This window comes from Acinonyx jubatus, chromosome A3 (genome assembly GCF_027475565.1).
Source record: "Acinonyx jubatus isolate Ajub_Pintada_27869175 chromosome A3, VMU_Ajub_asm_v1.0, whole genome shotgun sequence".
NCBI classification, from domain to species: domain Eukaryota; kingdom Metazoa; phylum Chordata; class Mammalia; order Carnivora; family Felidae; genus Acinonyx; species Acinonyx jubatus.
The window spans coordinates 23,702,794-23,721,807 of NC_069388.1; the positions used below are offsets into that span (position 1 = coordinate 23,702,794).

The 19,014-nt window shown below is 44.9% G+C and overlaps 1 protein-coding gene across 2 annotated transcripts in view; it reads right to left on the reverse strand.

The window, feature by feature from the left end:
- Positions 1–392: 392 nt before the first annotated feature.
- Positions 393–19,014, reverse strand: part of ACSS2 (acyl-CoA synthetase short chain family member 2) — a 50,430-nt gene continuing 31,808 nt past the window's right edge. Inside the window, exons 3-19 of one of the 2 annotated variants that reach the window (XM_015071158.3) lie at positions 15,917–16,008; positions 15,610–15,713; positions 15,293–15,365; positions 14,936–15,011; positions 14,667–14,781; positions 13,714–13,752; positions 8,686–8,823; positions 7,094–7,264; positions 6,651–6,784; positions 6,325–6,457; positions 6,187–6,243; positions 5,911–5,991; positions 4,422–4,530; positions 2,790–2,858; positions 2,277–2,453; positions 1,462–1,536; positions 393–1,318 (exon numbers count right to left, since the gene is read on the reverse strand). In XM_015071158.3, coding sequence (XP_014926644.1) covers positions 1,191–1,318; positions 1,462–1,536; positions 2,277–2,453; positions 2,790–2,858; positions 4,422–4,530; positions 5,911–5,991; positions 6,187–6,243; positions 6,325–6,457; positions 6,651–6,784; positions 7,094–7,264; positions 8,686–8,823; positions 13,714–13,752; positions 14,667–14,781; positions 14,936–15,011; positions 15,293–15,365; positions 15,610–15,713; positions 15,917–16,008 — 1,771 coding nt within the window. In that variant the 3' untranslated portion in view covers positions 393–1,190. The remainder of the gene's footprint in view (positions 1,319–1,461; positions 1,537–2,276; positions 2,454–2,789; positions 2,859–4,421; positions 4,531–5,910; positions 5,992–6,186; positions 6,244–6,324; positions 6,458–6,650; positions 6,785–7,093; positions 7,265–8,685; positions 8,824–13,713; positions 13,753–14,666; positions 14,782–14,935; positions 15,012–15,292; positions 15,366–15,609; positions 15,714–15,916; positions 16,009–19,014) is intronic. The other variant, XM_015071166.3, reaches the window with a different exon arrangement.

Consider the following 19,014-nt stretch of genomic DNA (forward strand, 5'->3'; position numbering starts at 1 on the left):
TGAGAGGGGGAGGAGCTATAATCTGGGTCAGCACACTTAAAAGTGGATTAGAACAGGGGAAATGACTTGGCTATAATCAGTCTCCCTAGCCCCAGACTCTAGGATAGAACCTTGAAGTTCCAATCCTTAGTCACTCAGTAATGCTCCCGTAGGATCATATGGAGAAGAGGGTCCCTTGGCAGGAGCTCAGGAAATAATGCAGCCATGATGGGACATCACAGGTGTGAACTGGCTTTAGTTGCTTTCCTGCTTAATTCAGGAGCTTGCCAAAGGGCCTATAAATGAAGCCCTGCCTAGATCTGCCCAAACCAAAAGTTCTGGAAATAGGATATTGGGGTATGCCTGAGGAAAACCACTCCCTTTCCCATTCCCCACACAAATCAGAACAGCTAGCAAGTACACAGTCTGTAAGACACCTAAGAGAACAAGTCACTGCCTTCTTAAGGTCACAGACTTTATTCCTATAACCATAGGGCCTGAGAATGACTGAAGCAAGAAGAATTTCATCTGAGAGTGTCTCTTATGGGAAGGACTGTTCATGGAAGGATGGGAACAGAGGACAAGGAAGATAAGCTCTTCTGGCCCTAAGAACAAAACACATTTACTCCAGCAAAGCAGCAGATAATCTGAAAACCCTCTGGAAACTGAGCCTGCCTACACAGCCCCTGAAGCAAATGGGCAGAAAAGCACTGCCATCTGGCACAAAAGGGAATTCAGATCCAGAACAGAACCAGCAAAGTATTTAAAAAAATAATAATCAATTGTTCTGGGACTCACAAACAGGCATTTCTAAGGGAAAATGCATACCCAAGATAAGTAGTGGTGCTTCCTGAGAGAGCTGACAGGATTACAGAGCTGCTTACCTGCTTCAGTCTAGGCCCTCACTTGCCCTCTACATTCTTAACTTGAGTAAGGGACATGACCTTCAGGTCCTGTTCTGGGCTCCAAGGGCTCTTAAAGTCTAGGGGCTCAGCAAGCTGATGCTAACCTGGGCCATGTCCTATCTATCTGGCAACCACAGGAAGTTGCCTCCACACAGGGGCAAAGCTGGTCCTCAGTCCCAGACAGCTGGTCAAGAGAGGTGGTGTGGGTCTGCACTGGCCCTCAGCACTCCTGGATGGGGGCAGGGAGGATGGGAAAACTTTGCAAAGCCAAGCAGGGGCAAGCCTGGGTGAAGGGCAGGGTCTTGTTTACTGGATGGTCAGGCAGCGGTGGTTGAAGAGCTGGCAGATGACAGTTGGGTCAGCCACAGTAGACGTGTCCCCCAGGTCGTGGTCATTCTGAGCAATCTTCCGAAGCACCCGCCTCATAATTTTCCCTAGGGGACCACAGCCTTCTGGTTATGTGGTGATAGCACTGACCCACTCCAGCCCTGCCAAAATGGCTTCCATCCACACACATTCTGCCACCACTAGGCCTTGGCCAATCCCAAACCCAATCACTTGAGGCCTTTGAACATACCTGAGCGGGTTTTAGGCAAGCCAGGTGCATTCTGGATATAATCCGGTGTGGCAATGGGGCCAATTTTTTCTCTAACTGTAACCAACAAATCATTAAGCATTTCTTCAGTATCATTAGCCAGGCTCCCAAAACCATGGCTTTGTTCCCCACCTATTTTCTCTTCAAGGCTCTGCCCACAGAATCATTCTTAGAGTCACTGCCTTTCTCTCTCTTTTTTTTAAGTAGGCTCCATGCCCAGTGTGGAGCCCAGTGCAGGGCCCAACCAACATGGGGCCTGAACTCACAACCTTGAGATCAAGACCTAAGCTGAGATCAAGAGTCACACACTTAACCGGCTAAGCCACCCAGGCACCCTGGTCTTTCTTTTCAACACACTTCTATCTCATTTCGTATCAGTCTTCCTTCATGGAACTCCAACTCTAAGAATCCACCTTCTAGAGTTTAAATCCCACTTTATTAGCAGTGTGGCCTTGGGCAAGTGATTTAACTTCTCTGAGCTCCAATTTCTTCATCTTTAGGATGAGGTAACAATAGGATCTATTTCACAGTGGTGATTATAGGTATAAAATGGATTAATGCATTTAAAGCACTTAGCCCAGTGGTGGCAAAGAGAATTCTATAAATGTCAGCCATTATTATCCTAGTGGAGAGACTAGAGGAGACTGAACAGGAAGGTGGCAATCAGCCCCGAAGGCCCCCTAGGATCTGGTTTATAGTTTGGGGGGCAGCTTGCTCTAGCCTCTTCCCAACAATTTGCTGTGGTAACTTGGCCATCAGGACAGTCCCTACAGTCCCTGCTTAGGGAGGCTTCTCACTCTGCTTCTTGAGTTCCTCGATGAGGGTGGGGCTGAAGGTGTAGCCATCACACAGGGTGACAAAGCAGTAGAGGCATTCGCCCTTCACAGGATGAGGATGGCCGACCACAGCTGCCTCTGCAATAGCCTCATGTTCCACAAGTGCTGACTCCACCTCTGCTGTGCTCAGCAGATGTCCTTGTCAAGGGAAAGAAAGTGCCATGAGAGAGATCCCATGCTCTACCCCAGCCCCTGTTCCATCTGTGCCTAGAGGGCTGTCCTGGTCTGGTCAAATGGGGAAGCCCCTTCATTCATTCCTCACATGATCTGCTCTGGTTGTCCCACCATCCTGGTTCCCCTCCTCTAAGCACACTCCAGTGTTTATAACTCTTCCTTCAAACCTCTACCCAAAACTGAATGCTGCACTGTAAGTATGGTTTGGCCAAGGACATCCTGGTTCTCTTGGAAGGCTTTGGCTGGGACTTGCTAGGGAAGTAGTGCTAATGAGAAGGGAAAACAGTCCCTGGCCCTCACCAGATACATTCAGCATGTCATCAATCCTTCCAGTGATCCAATAATAGCCATCCTGGTCCCGTCGGCAGCCTGGAAAGAGAAGAAATACACAACATGATAAATACCTCACAGTAGGGTACACGATCCATATTATCAAACTGCTACACCCACTGCAGTAGTCTCCTAACAATCTTCCTGCTTCTATACCATGGTAGCCAGCCACTGATTTCCACTTTCTGATGATATTCAGACTTCTGTGTAGTCCTCTTCCTCATTGTACTTGGGTTAGTCTGCATGATCAACAGAATTTGGCAGAAGTAATGGGATGTCGTTTCTGACATTAGATTATAGAAGATGCCGTGGCTTCTATGTTGGTGGCATTTTCTCAGATTATATGCTCTGGGGGAAGTCAGCTGCCATGTCATCAGTAGCCCTGTGGAGAGGTGAGGAACTGAGGGCTGCTGCCAACAGCCACATGAGTGAGCTTGGCAATAGGTCCTCCAGGCTCAATTAAACCTTCAAATGACTGCAGCCCCAACCAACAGCTTCACTGCAACCCATGAGAGACTCTCAATGAGAATTTCTGACAAAGCCACTAACAAATTCCTGATCCTCAGAAATTATGAGATATCTGTCATTTTAAGCCGCCAAGTTTGGAGGTAATTTGTTCCATGGCAACAGATAACTAATATACTCACCTAAAGTCTGTTCTCCATAAATCAGTTATTTTCTAAACAATAAACCAGTTCTTGTCACTTGTCTGCTTAACAACCCATAAAGGTCCCCCCCATTGTACACATTTGGATTTTGGATAAAATCCAAAGTCTTCACCATGACCCACAAGGTCCTACATTATCTACCTCTCCAACTTCATGTAATATTCTTCCCTTCCCTTTGCTCACTATACTTCAGCCACACAGGTTTTGGTCTGCTCCTCAGACATTTCAAGCTTATGTCTCTGCACAGAACACTCACTCTTACTCCAAAATTTTCCCATGCCTGGCTGCCTTCTCACTCTACAGGTCTCTGGTCAAATATCACTTCCACGAAGCCTTCTCTCACCAGCCCATGTATGGTGGCCATTCCTGCAGACATCCTTTATCCTGTAACACTGTTTATTTTTCTTCATAGCACTTGTCACTAAGATAAGCTTATCTACTTGTTTGCTGTATTTATTGTCTATCTCCCTTTGCTAGAATATAAGCCCTGTGTGAACAGAGGCCTTGTCTACCTTATTCATGGTAATATCCCCTGTGCTTAGATCAGTGCCTAGACATAGTAGGTAATAAATCGTTATGGATGAATGGATTGGTGGATAGAGTCATGGCCAAACACAGGCTCTAGACATGAGGATGCACATGACATAGTAATACATACTGCTGCATGCCCCATCTCTTTTAGCACAGGAACAATGGAAACAAGAACCTCTTTCCTCATATATCAAATCAGATGGTTCCATGCTGAGACTTTCCATACAACACTCATACCTGCTGTTACAGTCTTCTGTATAGCTCTGCCTGGATATTAGGCACTGACACATAGAATACGTTCCTCTCTCTGTTACTCTTCACCCCTAACCAACTCTTCCTGAAAAAGGAAGGGGAAGATACATGTCTTGGTGGGAGGTGTGGGAAAGGGATAGCTAAGGCTCACCATCTCCTGTCACATAGTACCCAGGGAACTTCTTAAAGTAGGTGGCCTCAAAGCGTTCATGGTTCCCATAGACTGTGCGCATGATTCCTGGCCAGGGCTGCTTGAACACCTAGGGAGTGAGAAAGGCACAGTGGTCACATCTGCTACACTGCCTCACTGGAAGACAATCACAGTCTTGCCAAACCTGAGAAGAAATGGCTTGAATGCCCTTTCTGAGAAGTAGAACAAAGTACAGGCTTCAGAGATAGACAATCCAGGTTTAGAATCCCAGATCTACCATTTACTAACTGTGTGACCTCAGGTTAGTAACTTTACCTCTCTGAGCTTCAGGATCCTCTTCTGCAAATCAGAGAAAATAATCTCAACCTCCCAAAGTTGTTGGGAGGATTGAATTAATGATATGTGGAAGCTGTCTAGTACAATGTTTTTTTTATTTAAAAAAATTTTTTTTAACATTTTTATTTTTTGAGAGACATAGTGTGAGCAGGAGAGGGGCAGACAAAGAGGGAGTCAAATTCCAAAGCAGGCTCCAGGCTCCGAGCTGCCAGCACAGAGCCCGATGCGGGGCTTGAACTCACAAACTGTGAGATCATGACCTGAGCTGAAGTTGGACTTAACCGACTGAGCCATCCAGGCACCCCTGTCTAGTACAATGTTCTATTAGTGATAAGCATTTAGTAAATTTGAGTCTCCTCAGGAAATCAGGTCCAGTTTGATATAAGTGAAGATAGTCACATAAAAATGAATAAATAATTATTGCCCCAATTAATAATATCCTGTGGCAGTAGACTGATGAGATACATGAAATTTCCAGGCTAAGAGTCAAAAGGTCTGGATTTATGTCCTGCCCTTGTAACTAACTTGCTCTTAGTAAAGTAGGATGGAAGGGGGGCGGGGTAGGTTATCTTCCTACAAGTACTAATACAAAAATCACAACATCTAACATTTGTTAAACACTAACTTAGATTCTGTGCTAAATCCTTCATATGGGTTATCTAACCAATCCAGCAACTTTAGGAGACAAAGGTACTATATAACCCTATATTACAGATGAGGAAATTTAAGGTTCAGAGGTACTAGGCCACCTATCTGAGGTCCCAGAAGGGGCAGAGCCAGGATTTGAACCCAAGCAGGTTGACTCTGGAGCCTATATGATTTTCCACTATGTTTTAAAGACTCCTTTCACACTAGATTATTTGTCAAAGGAAGAGTTGGGCCTAAGTTTTCTGGACCCAAAAAGGCATCATCAGGAATCTTTGAGCAGAGGCCTCAAGAGCCAAAGTGGGCCAAAAGGCAGAGAGGCAGGCAAAGTATCCAGAAGGATTTCCTCCAGGGTCTCTCTGCAGAGGATAAACTCTCAATCATGGAGCTTTACCCACAAGCACCCACCAACAGAGATTAGGTTCTAAACTCTGAAGCAAAGTACAACATTCGTTGCAGTACTCTTTCCCCCCAACTCCTAAAAGACATCCAAGGGTTAGGGCCTTACCAGGTAACCTTCAGCTTCACCTTCCAACTCTTCCCCAGACTCATTCAAGATTGCAGGAGCTACACCAAAGAACGGGAAGGTCTAGAAGCAAGCAGGAGACAGGACTCAAGAACAGGAATGTGGCAACTCTGACTCAATTCTCTACCTCTCCCAAGGATCCCCAGAGCCCCAGATTCCTCACACATATCAATCTAGTTCCCCACCCTCTGCCTAGGCCAAATGTCCCGAGATTCTATTCCTGCTTAGCCTAGGACTAGGCAAGGGAGCCACACTCACAGCAGAACCAGGCTTCATTGGTGTGGCACCAGGGAGGGGGGTCAGCATATGGCCACCCTGTGGAAGTCAGACATCAGGAGTTTGAGTCAGTTTTCCCACACTGTCCCTGAGCCCCAGCCTTCTGAATCCTTTACTCACTGTCTCTGTCTGCCAGAAGGTGTCCACGATGGAACAGCGCTGGGCACCGACCACCCGGTGGTACCACAGCCAGGCCTCAGGGTTAATGGGTTCACCCACTGTGCCTAGCACCTGTAAGGATGCCCGGCTATGCCTTGGGCAGGGGAGTGGAGAAAGAGGAAGGCTCTGAGTACCATTGGGAACCAGGAAAACATGCCTAGGCTCTTCTGCCCCCTCCCCTATTCTAGGCCAAGGAGTTGGAACAATGGAATGGAAAAGACTACACAAAGGTCAGCACCTAGCTCTGAGGAACACTCATGGGGCAGCAGCCAGGAAGGGGGTCTCACCTGGTGACAGGCTCATCTCCAAACTTCATGAGCAGGCGGATGGCCGTGGGTGCTGTATAGAACTTGGTCACCTTGTACTTATCCACGATGCTCCACAGGCGGCTCACATCCGGGTATGTGGGAATCCCCTCAAACTAACCCCAGTGAAGGCTGGTCATTCCCAGTCCCTTCCCAACAGTCCCTCAGTTCCTCTACCATACCCTCAGGCTCAGTATTTTGCCCCTTCTAACAAACCCATGTCTTCACTCCCTTACCAGATAAACCAAGAGAACTTCCCAGTCAGTATATATAACCCCCTCAGGACTCCCCTTTCTCCAGGAAACAGGTCATTGTGTAAGTACCCCTGTCCATAAACCAAGTGGCCTTGGGAGATTGTCATCTATGATCATCTTGTCCATCCCCTAAGTAAGTCAAGTATCCTTGAGTCCCAGCTCCCTTCTCACCAAAACACTGGTGGCACCATTGGCCAATGGCCCATAGGTGACGTAGGAATGGCCGGTGATCCAGCCGATGTCTGCTGTGCACCAGAACACATCCTCTGCGTGGAAGTCAAACACATACTTGAAGGTTGTGGCCACATAGAGCATGTAGCCCCCAACAGTGTGTACTACACCCTGGAGGAAGAATAGGGCCTCAGGTTGGGGCCTTGGGCTCACCCCCACAGACCACCAAACATACATAGGCTGGACAGAGCTAGAGGAAGATCCTCCTCAGGGATTCTAGCCCTGCCAGCACCCCTTTCATAGCATCCATCTCTCTTCTATCCCTTTTTCTCCATGTTCCCATCTCACACCCATACACATGCATAGTCAGTCTGTCATTCATATCCATACCCTAAAATGGTATTTCTGAGCCACCACTTTCACACACATGAGCACTTCTAGAACACTCACATCTAACAGTGTCTCTGTTTTATATTTATGCACACACAGTCAATTACACATTGACAGAGTGAGAGTGGGAAAAGAAGATAATCTTCTTTGCTTACTCTACCAGTACCCCATCCCTAGGAAAAAGAGGCCAAAACTGTGCTTCTAAAGCCCCACTAAGAGATATTCAAGCATATAGAGAGAAGAATTTAGGGATGAGGTGAGTGGAAGGTAGGATGATAAATCTTTTAAGTTGATGGAAAAATCAGTTTTGTTTCTGGCTCACACACTGTGCCCTGGGAAGGACTAGATGTTAACAGTGTGACTTGTGGAAGGAACTGAACTCTAAGAGACATAGTCTAGGAGTCCAGTAAGAATCCCTGTGGCCAATCTCCATTGGCCTTGAGTTCACAGCACAGCTCTCCTTCAATCAAACCACAGGGCACAGACAAGGAACAGTCAGATACATGAACTGATCCTTTTCTCCTTTTCTGGGCACTCATGAAAGCCCCCACCTAAACTATCTCACCCTGGGCGTCAACATTTAATGATTGAGGATTTATGTCTTTTTCAAATTCTTTTTTTTTTTAAATAGAGAGAATGCAAGTAGGGGAGAGGGGCAGAGGGAGAGAAAGAGAGAGAGAATCTTAAGTAGTCTCATGTTCAGCACAGAGTCTGATATAGGGCTCAATCCCACGACCCCAGGATCATGACCTGAGGCAAAATCAAGAGTTGGATGCTTCAGGCGCCTGGGTGGCTCAGTTGGTTAAGCGCCAGACTTGGCTCAGGTCGTGCTCTCGCGGTTCATGATTCAATCCCTACATCAGACTCTGTGTGGGCAGCTCAGAACCTGGAGCCATCTTCAGAGTCTGTGTCTCCCTCTCTCGTGGCCCCTTCCCTGCTCACACTCTGTCTCTCTCTCAAAAATAAATAAAGCATTAAAATTTTTAAAAAAAAATTTAGATGCTCAACTGACTGCAGCACCCAGTCTCCCCGAGGATTTATGTCTTAATTTGATTTAGAAAAGGTAATGTGACAGTTCCCAAACTCAGGATTAGAGAGTAAAATCTGTATCATCATTCTTCCTCAGAAACTCATTTCTCACCACTACACAGTACACACACACACACACACGTACGCACGCATGCACACACGCACATACTTGCCTTGGGTTTGCCTGTGGAGCCACTGGTGTACAGGATGAAGAGTGGGTCCTCAGCATCACACCACTCAGGCTCACACTCATCCTCTGCCTCTTGCATGAGTTCATGCCACCACAAGTCAATCCCTTGGTTCCAGGGGATCTGCAGGGGTAGGAAGACAGGAATGGGCAGGGAAGAACTGTAACAGCTCAAGATAGGAGTAGAGACCCACCTACCTGGCACCTGGGATTGGGGTAGTAACCCCAGGTGGGGGTGCTGGGAGGGAGGGAACTGTGAGGGTGGAATGCAACAGAGAACAGGAGCAGAACAGCAGGCTTCTTGGGTACTCCTAACACCTACTCCAGAACTCCTCTTATGTGGTATCAGGTTGAGGAGGGCACCTTGGTTGGTCTCTTCTCATCCTTCAGTTCGTAGCTTAAATGTCACCTTCATGGAAGGGTTTTCCCTAAACAGTATCTGGTAGATTCCCAACCCCATCCTCACCCTTGTTATTTTTCTTGATCACAACACCATGTTTCCTTCCTATACAGTACATATTTCCAGTTATTTTATTTAGTTATTTGCTTGATTACTGTCTTCCCAACCAAATAGTGAACTCTATGAGTGCAGTGGCATGTTTGACTTCTTTCTTTCTTTCTTTCTTTCTTTCTTTCTTTCTTTCTTTCTTTCTTTCTTTCTTTCTTTCTTTCTTTCTTTCTTTGTTTCTTCCTTTCTTTCTCCCCAACAGTGAGCAAAATGCCTGGCACTCAATACATACTCTACACTTTTTTTTTTTTGGATGAATGAATATACACACACAGGCCTACATACAAACATATGTACTTATGGGACTAGTGGCTTATCAGCAGGGATGCAGACACCACCCAATTCAGAAATGCAAAATTAGTCAGAGCCTGCAGGTGAAGCGGGCACCTGGCCCTGTTAGTATTGAAAAAAGTCAACAGCTTTTGGTCCAAGCGCCTTTTCCTGAATGTCTAGACCTTATCCACATCTGCAGGTTTGTACCCTAGCTCCACCCCTGCCTTTACACCACTGGTACCAATGGGTTTCCCACAGACATATTTGTTTGAGGTTCCATTCAGCACAAAACCTGCTTTACGTTGGTGGAAAAGGACCAACATGGACTTCTCCCAGGAGAGGGGTGTCCCCCTCTACTGCAGGGTCTTTGATAACTACTTCTGAATCTGTTATCCTGAAATTTTTCTAGCCTCTCCTTGAAACTATTTTACTTTCCTAGTTATATCAGCTCTCTAAACAGCCACCTTTCTGAGTCTACCCTGTGCTAAGGGAAGTTGAGATTCCCTGAATTTGTCCAAATATTACACTGGATCTCAATCCTGGTTCTGCCACTTCCTAACTACATATGACCTTGGGCAAGTCACTTTACCTAAAGTCGGTTCATTTTAAAATGAGGACAGTTCTGGGCACCCGGGTGGCTTAGTCGGTTAAGCATCCAACTTCAGCTCAGGTCATGATCTCATGGTTTGTGGGTTCAAGCACCGCATTGGGCTCTGTGCTGACATGACAGCTCAGAGCCTGGAGCCTGTTTCGGATTCTGTGTCCTCTTCTCTCTCTGCCCCTTGCCGGCTCTCTCTCAAAAATAAACATTTAAAAAGATTTTTTTAAATAAATAAAATGAGGATAATTCTTCTTTCCCTAACGGTCTCACAGGATTTGGGGAACATCAAAAGAAAAAGGCATTATCTGGTAAACATCAAACCTTGAATTGTCCTTTGGAGTGGGAAAGACTGATGAATGTCAGGAAGGATAGAAGTTAGTTCAGTTCCACTGAACTCCTCTAGGACATAAATTTAAGGGTGTGATAATGGGAACTGTTTTGGGTTTGCTTTAGCTATCACAAAGTCCTTTCATATTAATTAGCTTCTTGTATGTTCAATGGCCCTGGCTTGCAGGTAGACATGATCATGTAAGAGAAACACCCTACTCCCTATTCCCAATGTATAGCTATATGCTAATTTACTGTGTACATATTTGGTTTAAAAACCCCCAAGTGTTAAACACATACCTTGATAAATTATAAAATGATTCTCCAGCCACTCATCTCTTTCTGTATAATCTGCCCCTTACTTTAGAGAATTTGAAGTTTCTGGCACATAAACATCACAAGAATGACAAGCCCAGGCTGAATAAGGCACCATTAAAAAGAAGAAGAAGAAGAAGAAGAAGAAGGAGGAGGAGGAGGAGGAGGAGGAGGAGGAGGAGGAGGAGGAGGAGGGGAAGAAGAAGAAGAAGGAGAAGAAGGAGAAGAAGGAGGAGAAGAAGGAGAAGAAGAAGAAAAAGAAAGAAGAGAAAGACACTGCCCACAAGCTAGAAAACACTAAAACACACCTTATTTTTTAATGGAATAGCCACAGGGGCCTACACATACATTATCACATGGGCACTTTGTTTCTGCCAAATGATCTACTTGAGATGAGGGCATTAATGTATTTAAGCAGAAGAGTGTCAGTATTGCTTTGGGCAAATGGTACTTGTCTACAGTACTGGTTTGAATTGTCATAGAAAAGGCACTAGGTACATGTAAGGGCAAAGCAGAGTTACACTGTGGCAATGAGGAGATTCTTGTAATCTTGCAAAATGGTTTCCTTTGTGGGTATGTGGGTGAAAAGGGCCAGTATTCCAGGTGTGGAACCGATAAACAGCACCAGGAAGCAGGGTGAGCTCAATTAGTGGTGCAAACTCGTTGGTTGTGAATTGGGTGTGTGCCTATGACGGCCCAGAGCTTTGAACCAGGAAAAGATCTCATTTTTCTGAAGTAAGAATGGAGTTGGCCTTTGTCCTTGGACCAGGATAGCCTCAGGGAAGGCAACTGCCAGGTATGAGAGAGGAACGTGAGGAAGCTCATAGGTGACATGATTGAGAAGAGTACCTCCAAATTGTGCCAAGTGCTCCCTTGAAAAATGCTTAAGGATGATGGGGTATAGAGCTCTCCCGAGATTTCTGCAGCTTTGACTGCCATTATCAGACCAATAAACCTGGACTTCGTAAGCCTATTCTTATGGTCTTTGGTTTTGGGTAACTGACTATTTTCACTTCCAAGAACCAAAAGTTCAGAGCCTATGGCCTAAAGGTCTCTGGTATTAAGAATTATAGGAGCTTATTTCTTTTCTGGTTTCCCTTTTAGAAATGCCAGGCTGTCTGCTAAGTTAAAAGCAATAAAAGCTACGGGGTGCCTGGGTGGCCCAGCCGGTTAAGTGGCCGATTTTGGCTCAGGTTTATGATCTCACAGTCTGTGGGTTCAAGCCCCACGTCGGGCTCTGTGTGGACAGCTCAGAACCTGGAGGCTGCTTCAGATTCTGTGTCTTCCTCTCTCTCTGCCCCTCCTCTGTTCATACACTCTCTCTCTCAAAAATAAATAAACATTAAAAAAAAAAGCAATAAAAACTAACATTTATAGTTACTATGTGTCAAAAACGTTATATATACTGACAAAACCCTATCAGGTAGGAACAATTATTATCATTATTCAACAGATGGGGAAACCGAGGCAAAAGAGCTTAAGTACTTTGTCCAAGTTTCCACAGTAGCAAGTGACAGCACTAGGATTTGAACCCAAGTAGTGTGGCTCCAGAGTCTATACTCTAACCACTGAGTTTGTTACCCTCTTTCAAGAGAAATGTCTTAGGTCTCTGCCTGACTTTTAAAAGGAAAGTAATATACCCTGGGAATCAGATCTGTCTCCACCATGCTATGAGAACAGAGAAAAAAAGATTATATTTAACCTTAGCCAAAGGGGTTAATAATAGAAGACTTAGAGTAAGAGACCCTATAAGGAAGGTAAAATTCAGAGGAATAATGAATTTTATGTTTTGTTTTAATAGAGGAAGTTGTTTCCTTTCAAGCATGTATTATCATCTCTCCATTATTGATAAGGGAACTGAAACCCAGAGAGGAGAAGCAACTTATTCAAGGTCATACAGCTAAAAATCAGTCTCTGGGGCCGCCTGTGTGGCTCAGTCGGTTAAGCATTGGACTTCGGCTCAGGTCATGACCTGATGGTTCATGGGTTTAAGCCGCACATCAGGCTCTACACTGTCAGTGTGGAGTACGCTTGGATTTCTCTCCTTCCCTCTTCCTCTCTCTCTACGCCTCCCCCACTTGCACTTTCTTACTCTCTCTCAAAATAAATAAATAAACTTTATTTTTAAAAAATTGGTCTCTAGGGGCGCCTGGCTGGCTCAGTTGGTTGAGCGTCCGGCTTCAGCTCAGGTCATGATCTCACAGTTTGTGGGTTCGAGCCCCGCATTGGGCTCTGCTGACAGCTTAGAGACTGGAGCCTGCTTCAAATTCTGTTTCCTTCTCTCTCTGCTCCTTCCCCGCTCATGCTCTGTCTCTCCCTCTCCTTCAAAAATAAATAAAAACATTAAAAAAAAAAATTTTTTTTTTTAAATTGGTCTCTGGACTCTAAGTCTAGTCTTCCCTCTATTCTAATCTGCTTTGAGCCCCCATTTAGGAATCTCCCTTCTCAGAATCGCCTACAATGTAATTTTTAGTCAATCTAGCACTTAATTATATCAGAGAGTTTATGTGCAGTTTATAAATCCTAAAGTACTATATAAAGGTATTTAGGAATTTTCTTCCCTGTTGTCCTATATAAAACTGAGGTTTTCATCCCCAACTTGATGGTGAATTCCTAAGGTCAAGTTCTGTGCCTCCTCTACTTGCTCTCCTCCTATCTCCCAGGGCTCTGCCCCAGCTAAGTATATAGTAAAAACTTTCTGACAAGTTACTTGGTTATCTCTCCCACAGAGGTCCTAAGCAACAGGAGTGAAATGGGATGCCTGTTGCTACCTTTCTGAGATTCATGCTCTATGCCAGTTCAGAGAGGTAGCAACAGGCATTTTGTTTCACGACTCTTCAGAGTGACTTAGATGGCAAAGGACCCCAGGGGGCAGACAGAAAGGGGTTAGGACTGGCAGCCACCTCCATGGGGAAAACAGGCAAAGAGCAGATGGAAACACAGACAAACACGCAGAGAAGCAGTACCCAAGGCAGTGCAGAGGTGGATACCTGGGGCCAGATGCGTTTGGGTTTCTCTTTCAGCTTACCCTGTTAAGAGCCCATGGAAAGGGTGGTGAGCAGGGTCTGTGTATAGGGAAGTGGAAGGGAAGGGTCAATGTGTTCCAAGCCTTTACTGCCTCCTTTCCTTTAGGCTCCCCAACCTATATTTTCCTGATCTTGTTCCCAGCATCTATACACTCATAATCCCTAATGCTGAATGGGGTCTCCAATCTCCCCAGAGTGGAGACCCAGATTGGGGTCTCCAATCTCCCCAGAGCCTCCTTTCCTTTAGGCTCCCCAACCTATATTTTCCTGATCTTGTTCCCAGCATCTATACACTCATAATCCCTAATGCTGAATGGGGTCTCCAATCTCCCCAGAGTGGACTATAGCCCTATGACCATGCAAGGCCCCTCAAGTCACAGAATCTCAGGAATGCTTTGTCCTTCTGGACCCTGGAGCTTTCATCCTTCATGCCCTTAGACCTTTGAACTTTTCCATCATTTCCACTAAAAGTGCTGGATCCAAAGCTAACAAGGGCCATATCTTGAGGGCCAAATTCTGGTCCTTCCATCGTGGGACCACATAGGTAGCCCATTCCAAGACATAGTCCAGTATACGGTTACCCAAATAGCCCATTTCTTTCTTTCTTTTTTTTTTAAATTATGGTTGACTAAGCCCATTTTTAACCTAAACCCAAGCCCTGAAGGTCCCTTATACCCACCAGGATACCCCAACCAGCATAGAGTCTCCCTTATAATCTCTCCTGCTAAGTTCCCACAGTACGAGAGACTCCCTACTGACATTCAAGGTCAAAATCCCCCAGAGGAGGAGGCATTCCTAGGACTGTTCCCAGATCCTCTCAGCATTATGATGAGGAAGCAAAGGACATTAAGAACTTCCTGGACAGGAAGAGGGAGCCAATTTGAGCCTAGATGAGAGCAGAGCAGTACCAGACTCACCTGCACATCCGGGCATGGCCTCTTAATGGGGGGAGACTGGCTGGGAGAGTCACCTGTGCCCAGCTCTGCCCGCCCCAGGTGCTTGACCACAATGCAGCATCTCACAGGGAAGCCCCTAGAAGGAAAAACCTGAAGTAGTAGGCTGCCTTGCTCAAAAGAGAATTTGGCAGGACCCACCCCTGTCCATCTAGGATAGAAGGGACAAAGGGAGTCTGGTACTGGCGAAAGGCCCAGCTGACCAAGAGCAGTAGCCAACCAAACACACTTACTTCTCCCGACACTTCTCCAGGGCCTCGTCAGCCAGTTCCTTCAGGTTCACAAGCTTTTCCCCCCTGTAGAAGGCATCTTTGGGGAGCAATAGACATTCCAGGACTTAGAAAGGCACCACACTCCTAGCCCCTTATCCCTAGTGAGCACAATGTTCATGGAGCCCTTCCTGAGGTAGGCCTCTTGATTCTGGCTCTTCCAATTGATTTGAGCTGAGAGGGTCATGTGAGGTGGAATCGGGAGGTAAGGGTAGGCAGTGCCTACCCTCTATGCTGAGCAGTCACAAATACCAACTAGCTAATTAGAGACCAAAACTTCAGGTGTGGAGGTTCTGGAAAAGGGGTGAGAGAATTAGTCACCTGTAGTGATAAGAAGGCTGCAACTGGAATCCAGGATCCGTTCACATAGAGACTCTGCAGAGAAGCCTGCAAACTAGGGAAAAGAAGGAAGACTAAGGGAGAGGAGGACCTAGAAACTGAGTAAACAAGGAAAAGAGACACTTTTAAAACCTTCAGGGTTTCTAAGCCACGGTTCTAGAAGAAACTAGGTAACTGATATGGAACAAACATTCTAAACTCCTTAGTTTGGTTCTTAAGCTCCTTCATCATCCAGGCCCACCCTAACTCCCCAGAGCCCCATCCCCCACTAGGTCCCTTTTTCCAGCCCAAATTCCTACCACAATGGAGTGCAGAGCCCCAAGGCGGGCACACGCCAGCATGGCAACCACGAGCTCTGGTATCATGGGCATGTAGATGGCCACCCGGTCGCCCTTCCGAATACCTGCAAATAAAAGACACAGATCATGCACCATGTACCCTTCCTGTTGCTACTTGCTCCTTCTCATTCAGCTACTGCTCACTGCACAGCTGACCTTTTCTGTTCTCCTAGTACCACATTCCTTCCATTCCTTGTCTACTTCCCCTAAGTCCTCAGATATCCCTAGGCAGTCCCCTCCAGTCCCCTTCTCATACCCCTGCACTCACCCTGTTTTTGGAGAACATTGCTGAATCGACACACTTGGATCAGAAGCTCACGATACGTGATCTGGGTGGTCTCCTCTGGTTCATTGCCCTCCCTGAGATACATCAGAAAGAATCAGTCATTAGGGAAAATATATATATTCAAACAAAAAACAGGAGCAGTCATATATCCATTTGGTAACACCAAGGCTCCTTGTGAATGTTCTGTGAGGGTAAGCTATCTGCCATCACACCTTATTCTGACTGGTCAGATACTTTAGCATTTTAGGGGCACCTGGGTGGCTCAGTCAGTTAAACATCTGACTCTTGGTCTCGGCTCAGGTCAGGATCTCTCAGTTCGTGAGTTCAAGCCCTGCATCAGGCTTCGTGCTGACAGCACAGAGCCTGCTTGGGATTCTCTTCCTCTCCTTCTCTCTCTCTCTGCCCTTCCCCTGCTTGTGCACGTGCTGGCTCTTGCTTGCTCTCTCTCTTCCAAGATAAATAAACTTAAAAAAAATTAAAATATACTTTATACACAAGATGTGTATCATTGGATAATGTACTTCCATTTGCAAGCCTCACTTAGGTTGGTAAAATGGGATGATGATCACTTCTCTTCCATCCTAGGGATGTATTAAGCAGAAATGGTATCATAGATGTGATTCCTCCTGAACACTGTGTCAAGACTGCGTTGGTGTTATTCAAAGTGGGATCTCCAGATCACCTGCACCCAAGGGAACTTATTAAACTACAGATTCCTGAGCTCTACCACAGATATACTAAATCAGAATCTCAGGGTCCAAGAATCTGCCACTTTATTACAAGCTGGTATAAAGGTTCACTTGGTGATTCTGATACATATTTAAAGTTTCAGAATCACCACCTTCTATCAGCTGATTTCTGTCTACCTCCTCAGCCTTGCCTCCTACTCCTCTCAGCTTGGTTTCCTTCAGTTATTCCTTCATTTGTTCATTTGCTTATTCAACAAATACTATATGCTATATACATGTATAGAAATAAGGCACTGATGAACAAGATCCCTGACAACATGGAGCTTATATTCCAATGACAGTGCAAAAGTATACAAGTAACAAATACAGCCAAGATCATTTCAGATAATAAGCATTATGAGGGATATAAAGAATGATATAATGGGGTGCCTGGGTGGCTCAGTGGGTTAAGAGTCTGACTTCGGTTCAGGTCATGATCTTGACATTCATGGGTTCAAGCCCCACATCAGGCTCTGTGCTGACAGCTCAGAGCCCGGAGTCTGCTTCTAAATCTGTCTCCCTCTCTCTCTGCCCCTCCCCCGCTCACACACATGTGCACATGCACACACTCTCTCAAAAATAAATATTAAAAAAAAGAATGATATAATAACGAGTGACTGATGAGAAATACATTTTTAAAAAGATATCTTAATGAACTTTCATAATTATACGTGAAGATTTAACAATAAGAATATTCCTCTGGTGTTTTTGTTTTCAATTTTATGATTTTTTGAATAATACATACATACTAATGGTACCACATAAAAAGATACGAAATGAAAAGTGTCCATCCACCCCTACTCCTCAATCACTGCCAACTGGCAACCACTGTTAGTACTATGTTGTGTAACTTTCCAGAAATAGCCAATATGTAGATAGGACCATTCCTAATAGGTTGGAGGGCATAGGGCAACTGAACTAATGTGGAATGACCAAGATAATCACTTTAGAAGATTACACTGTTACCATCTTTCATAAGGTCCTTGGGATATCACTGAAGATGGAAATTTAAAAACTGAATTAAAAAATTGAATTTTAATGCTGTTCAGAAAAGAGGTAAGCACCTCACAGTCCCCAACAAAGCACCTTAGGTGGGAAGAGGTGGGAAAGAGCTGTTTTAACCATGGGACAGGCTGTTATGGAAACACATATACATGCATTTATGTTTACATATTCTTGTTTTTTCTACATAAATGATGGCATACAATACATACTGTTCTGTATCGTGATTTTAAAAATTTTTTTAATGTTTATTTATCTTTAAGAGAGAGAGAGAGAGAGACAGGGCATGAGTTGGGGAGGGACAGAGAGGGAGACACAGAATCCAAAGCAGGCTCCAAGCTCTGAGGTGTCAGCACAGAGCTCGACATGGGGCCTGAACTCAGGACCTGAGCTAAAGTTGGACGCTTAACTGACTGAGCCAGCCAGGTGCCCCTGTATCGTGGGTTTTTTTTTTCCTTAATGTTTATTTATTTATTTTAAGGGGGGGCAGGGGAAGAAAGAGAGGAAGAGAGAGAGAATCTCAAGCAGGCTCACTGCTGTCAGCAAAGAGCCTGACATGGGGCTCAAACCCACAAACCATCAGATCATGACCTGAGCTGAAATCAAGAGTCAGATGCTCAACCAACTGAGCCACCTGGGCACCCCTCTATATAATGTTTTTTATTGAATATAATATACATCCAATAAATGACACAAATCTTAAGTATAGAGATCAATTATCTTTCTTTTTTAAAAATTTAACAATATACCTTGATATTCTCCATCAAGACTTATAATGCTATTCTATTTTCTTTGTCATCTGCATAAAGTTCCAGTTTATATGTGCCATAGTTTATTTAACAAATAAATGCTTCAATAAATATCTTTATTCATGGGGAGCCTGGCTCAGACTGGTGGCTCAGTCGGTTAAGCATCCGACTTCAGCTCAGGTCATGATCTCACAATTCGTGAGTTCAAGCCCTGTGTCAGGCTCTGTGCTGACAGCTCAGAGCCTGGAGCCTGCTTCGGATTCTGTGTCTCCCTCTCTCTCTGCTCCTCCCCTGCTCACGCTCTGTCTCTCTCTCTCTCCTTCAAAAATAAATAAAAACATTAAAAAAAATGTTTTTAATAAAAAATAAAATAAATAAATATCTTTATTCAAATCTCATTTTACTCACTTGCAAATAAATATAACAGTAGGATGAATTACTAGAAGTGAAACTGTGGATTCAAAAGATATGTGCATTTTAAATATTGATAAACATTAGAGGACAACTACTTTAAGATGGTCAGAGAAGGCCTCCCCCTGGGATCTGAGTAATGAGAAGTAGTCAATTATATGAATTCTTAAGAAAAGTATCCTGGGCAGAG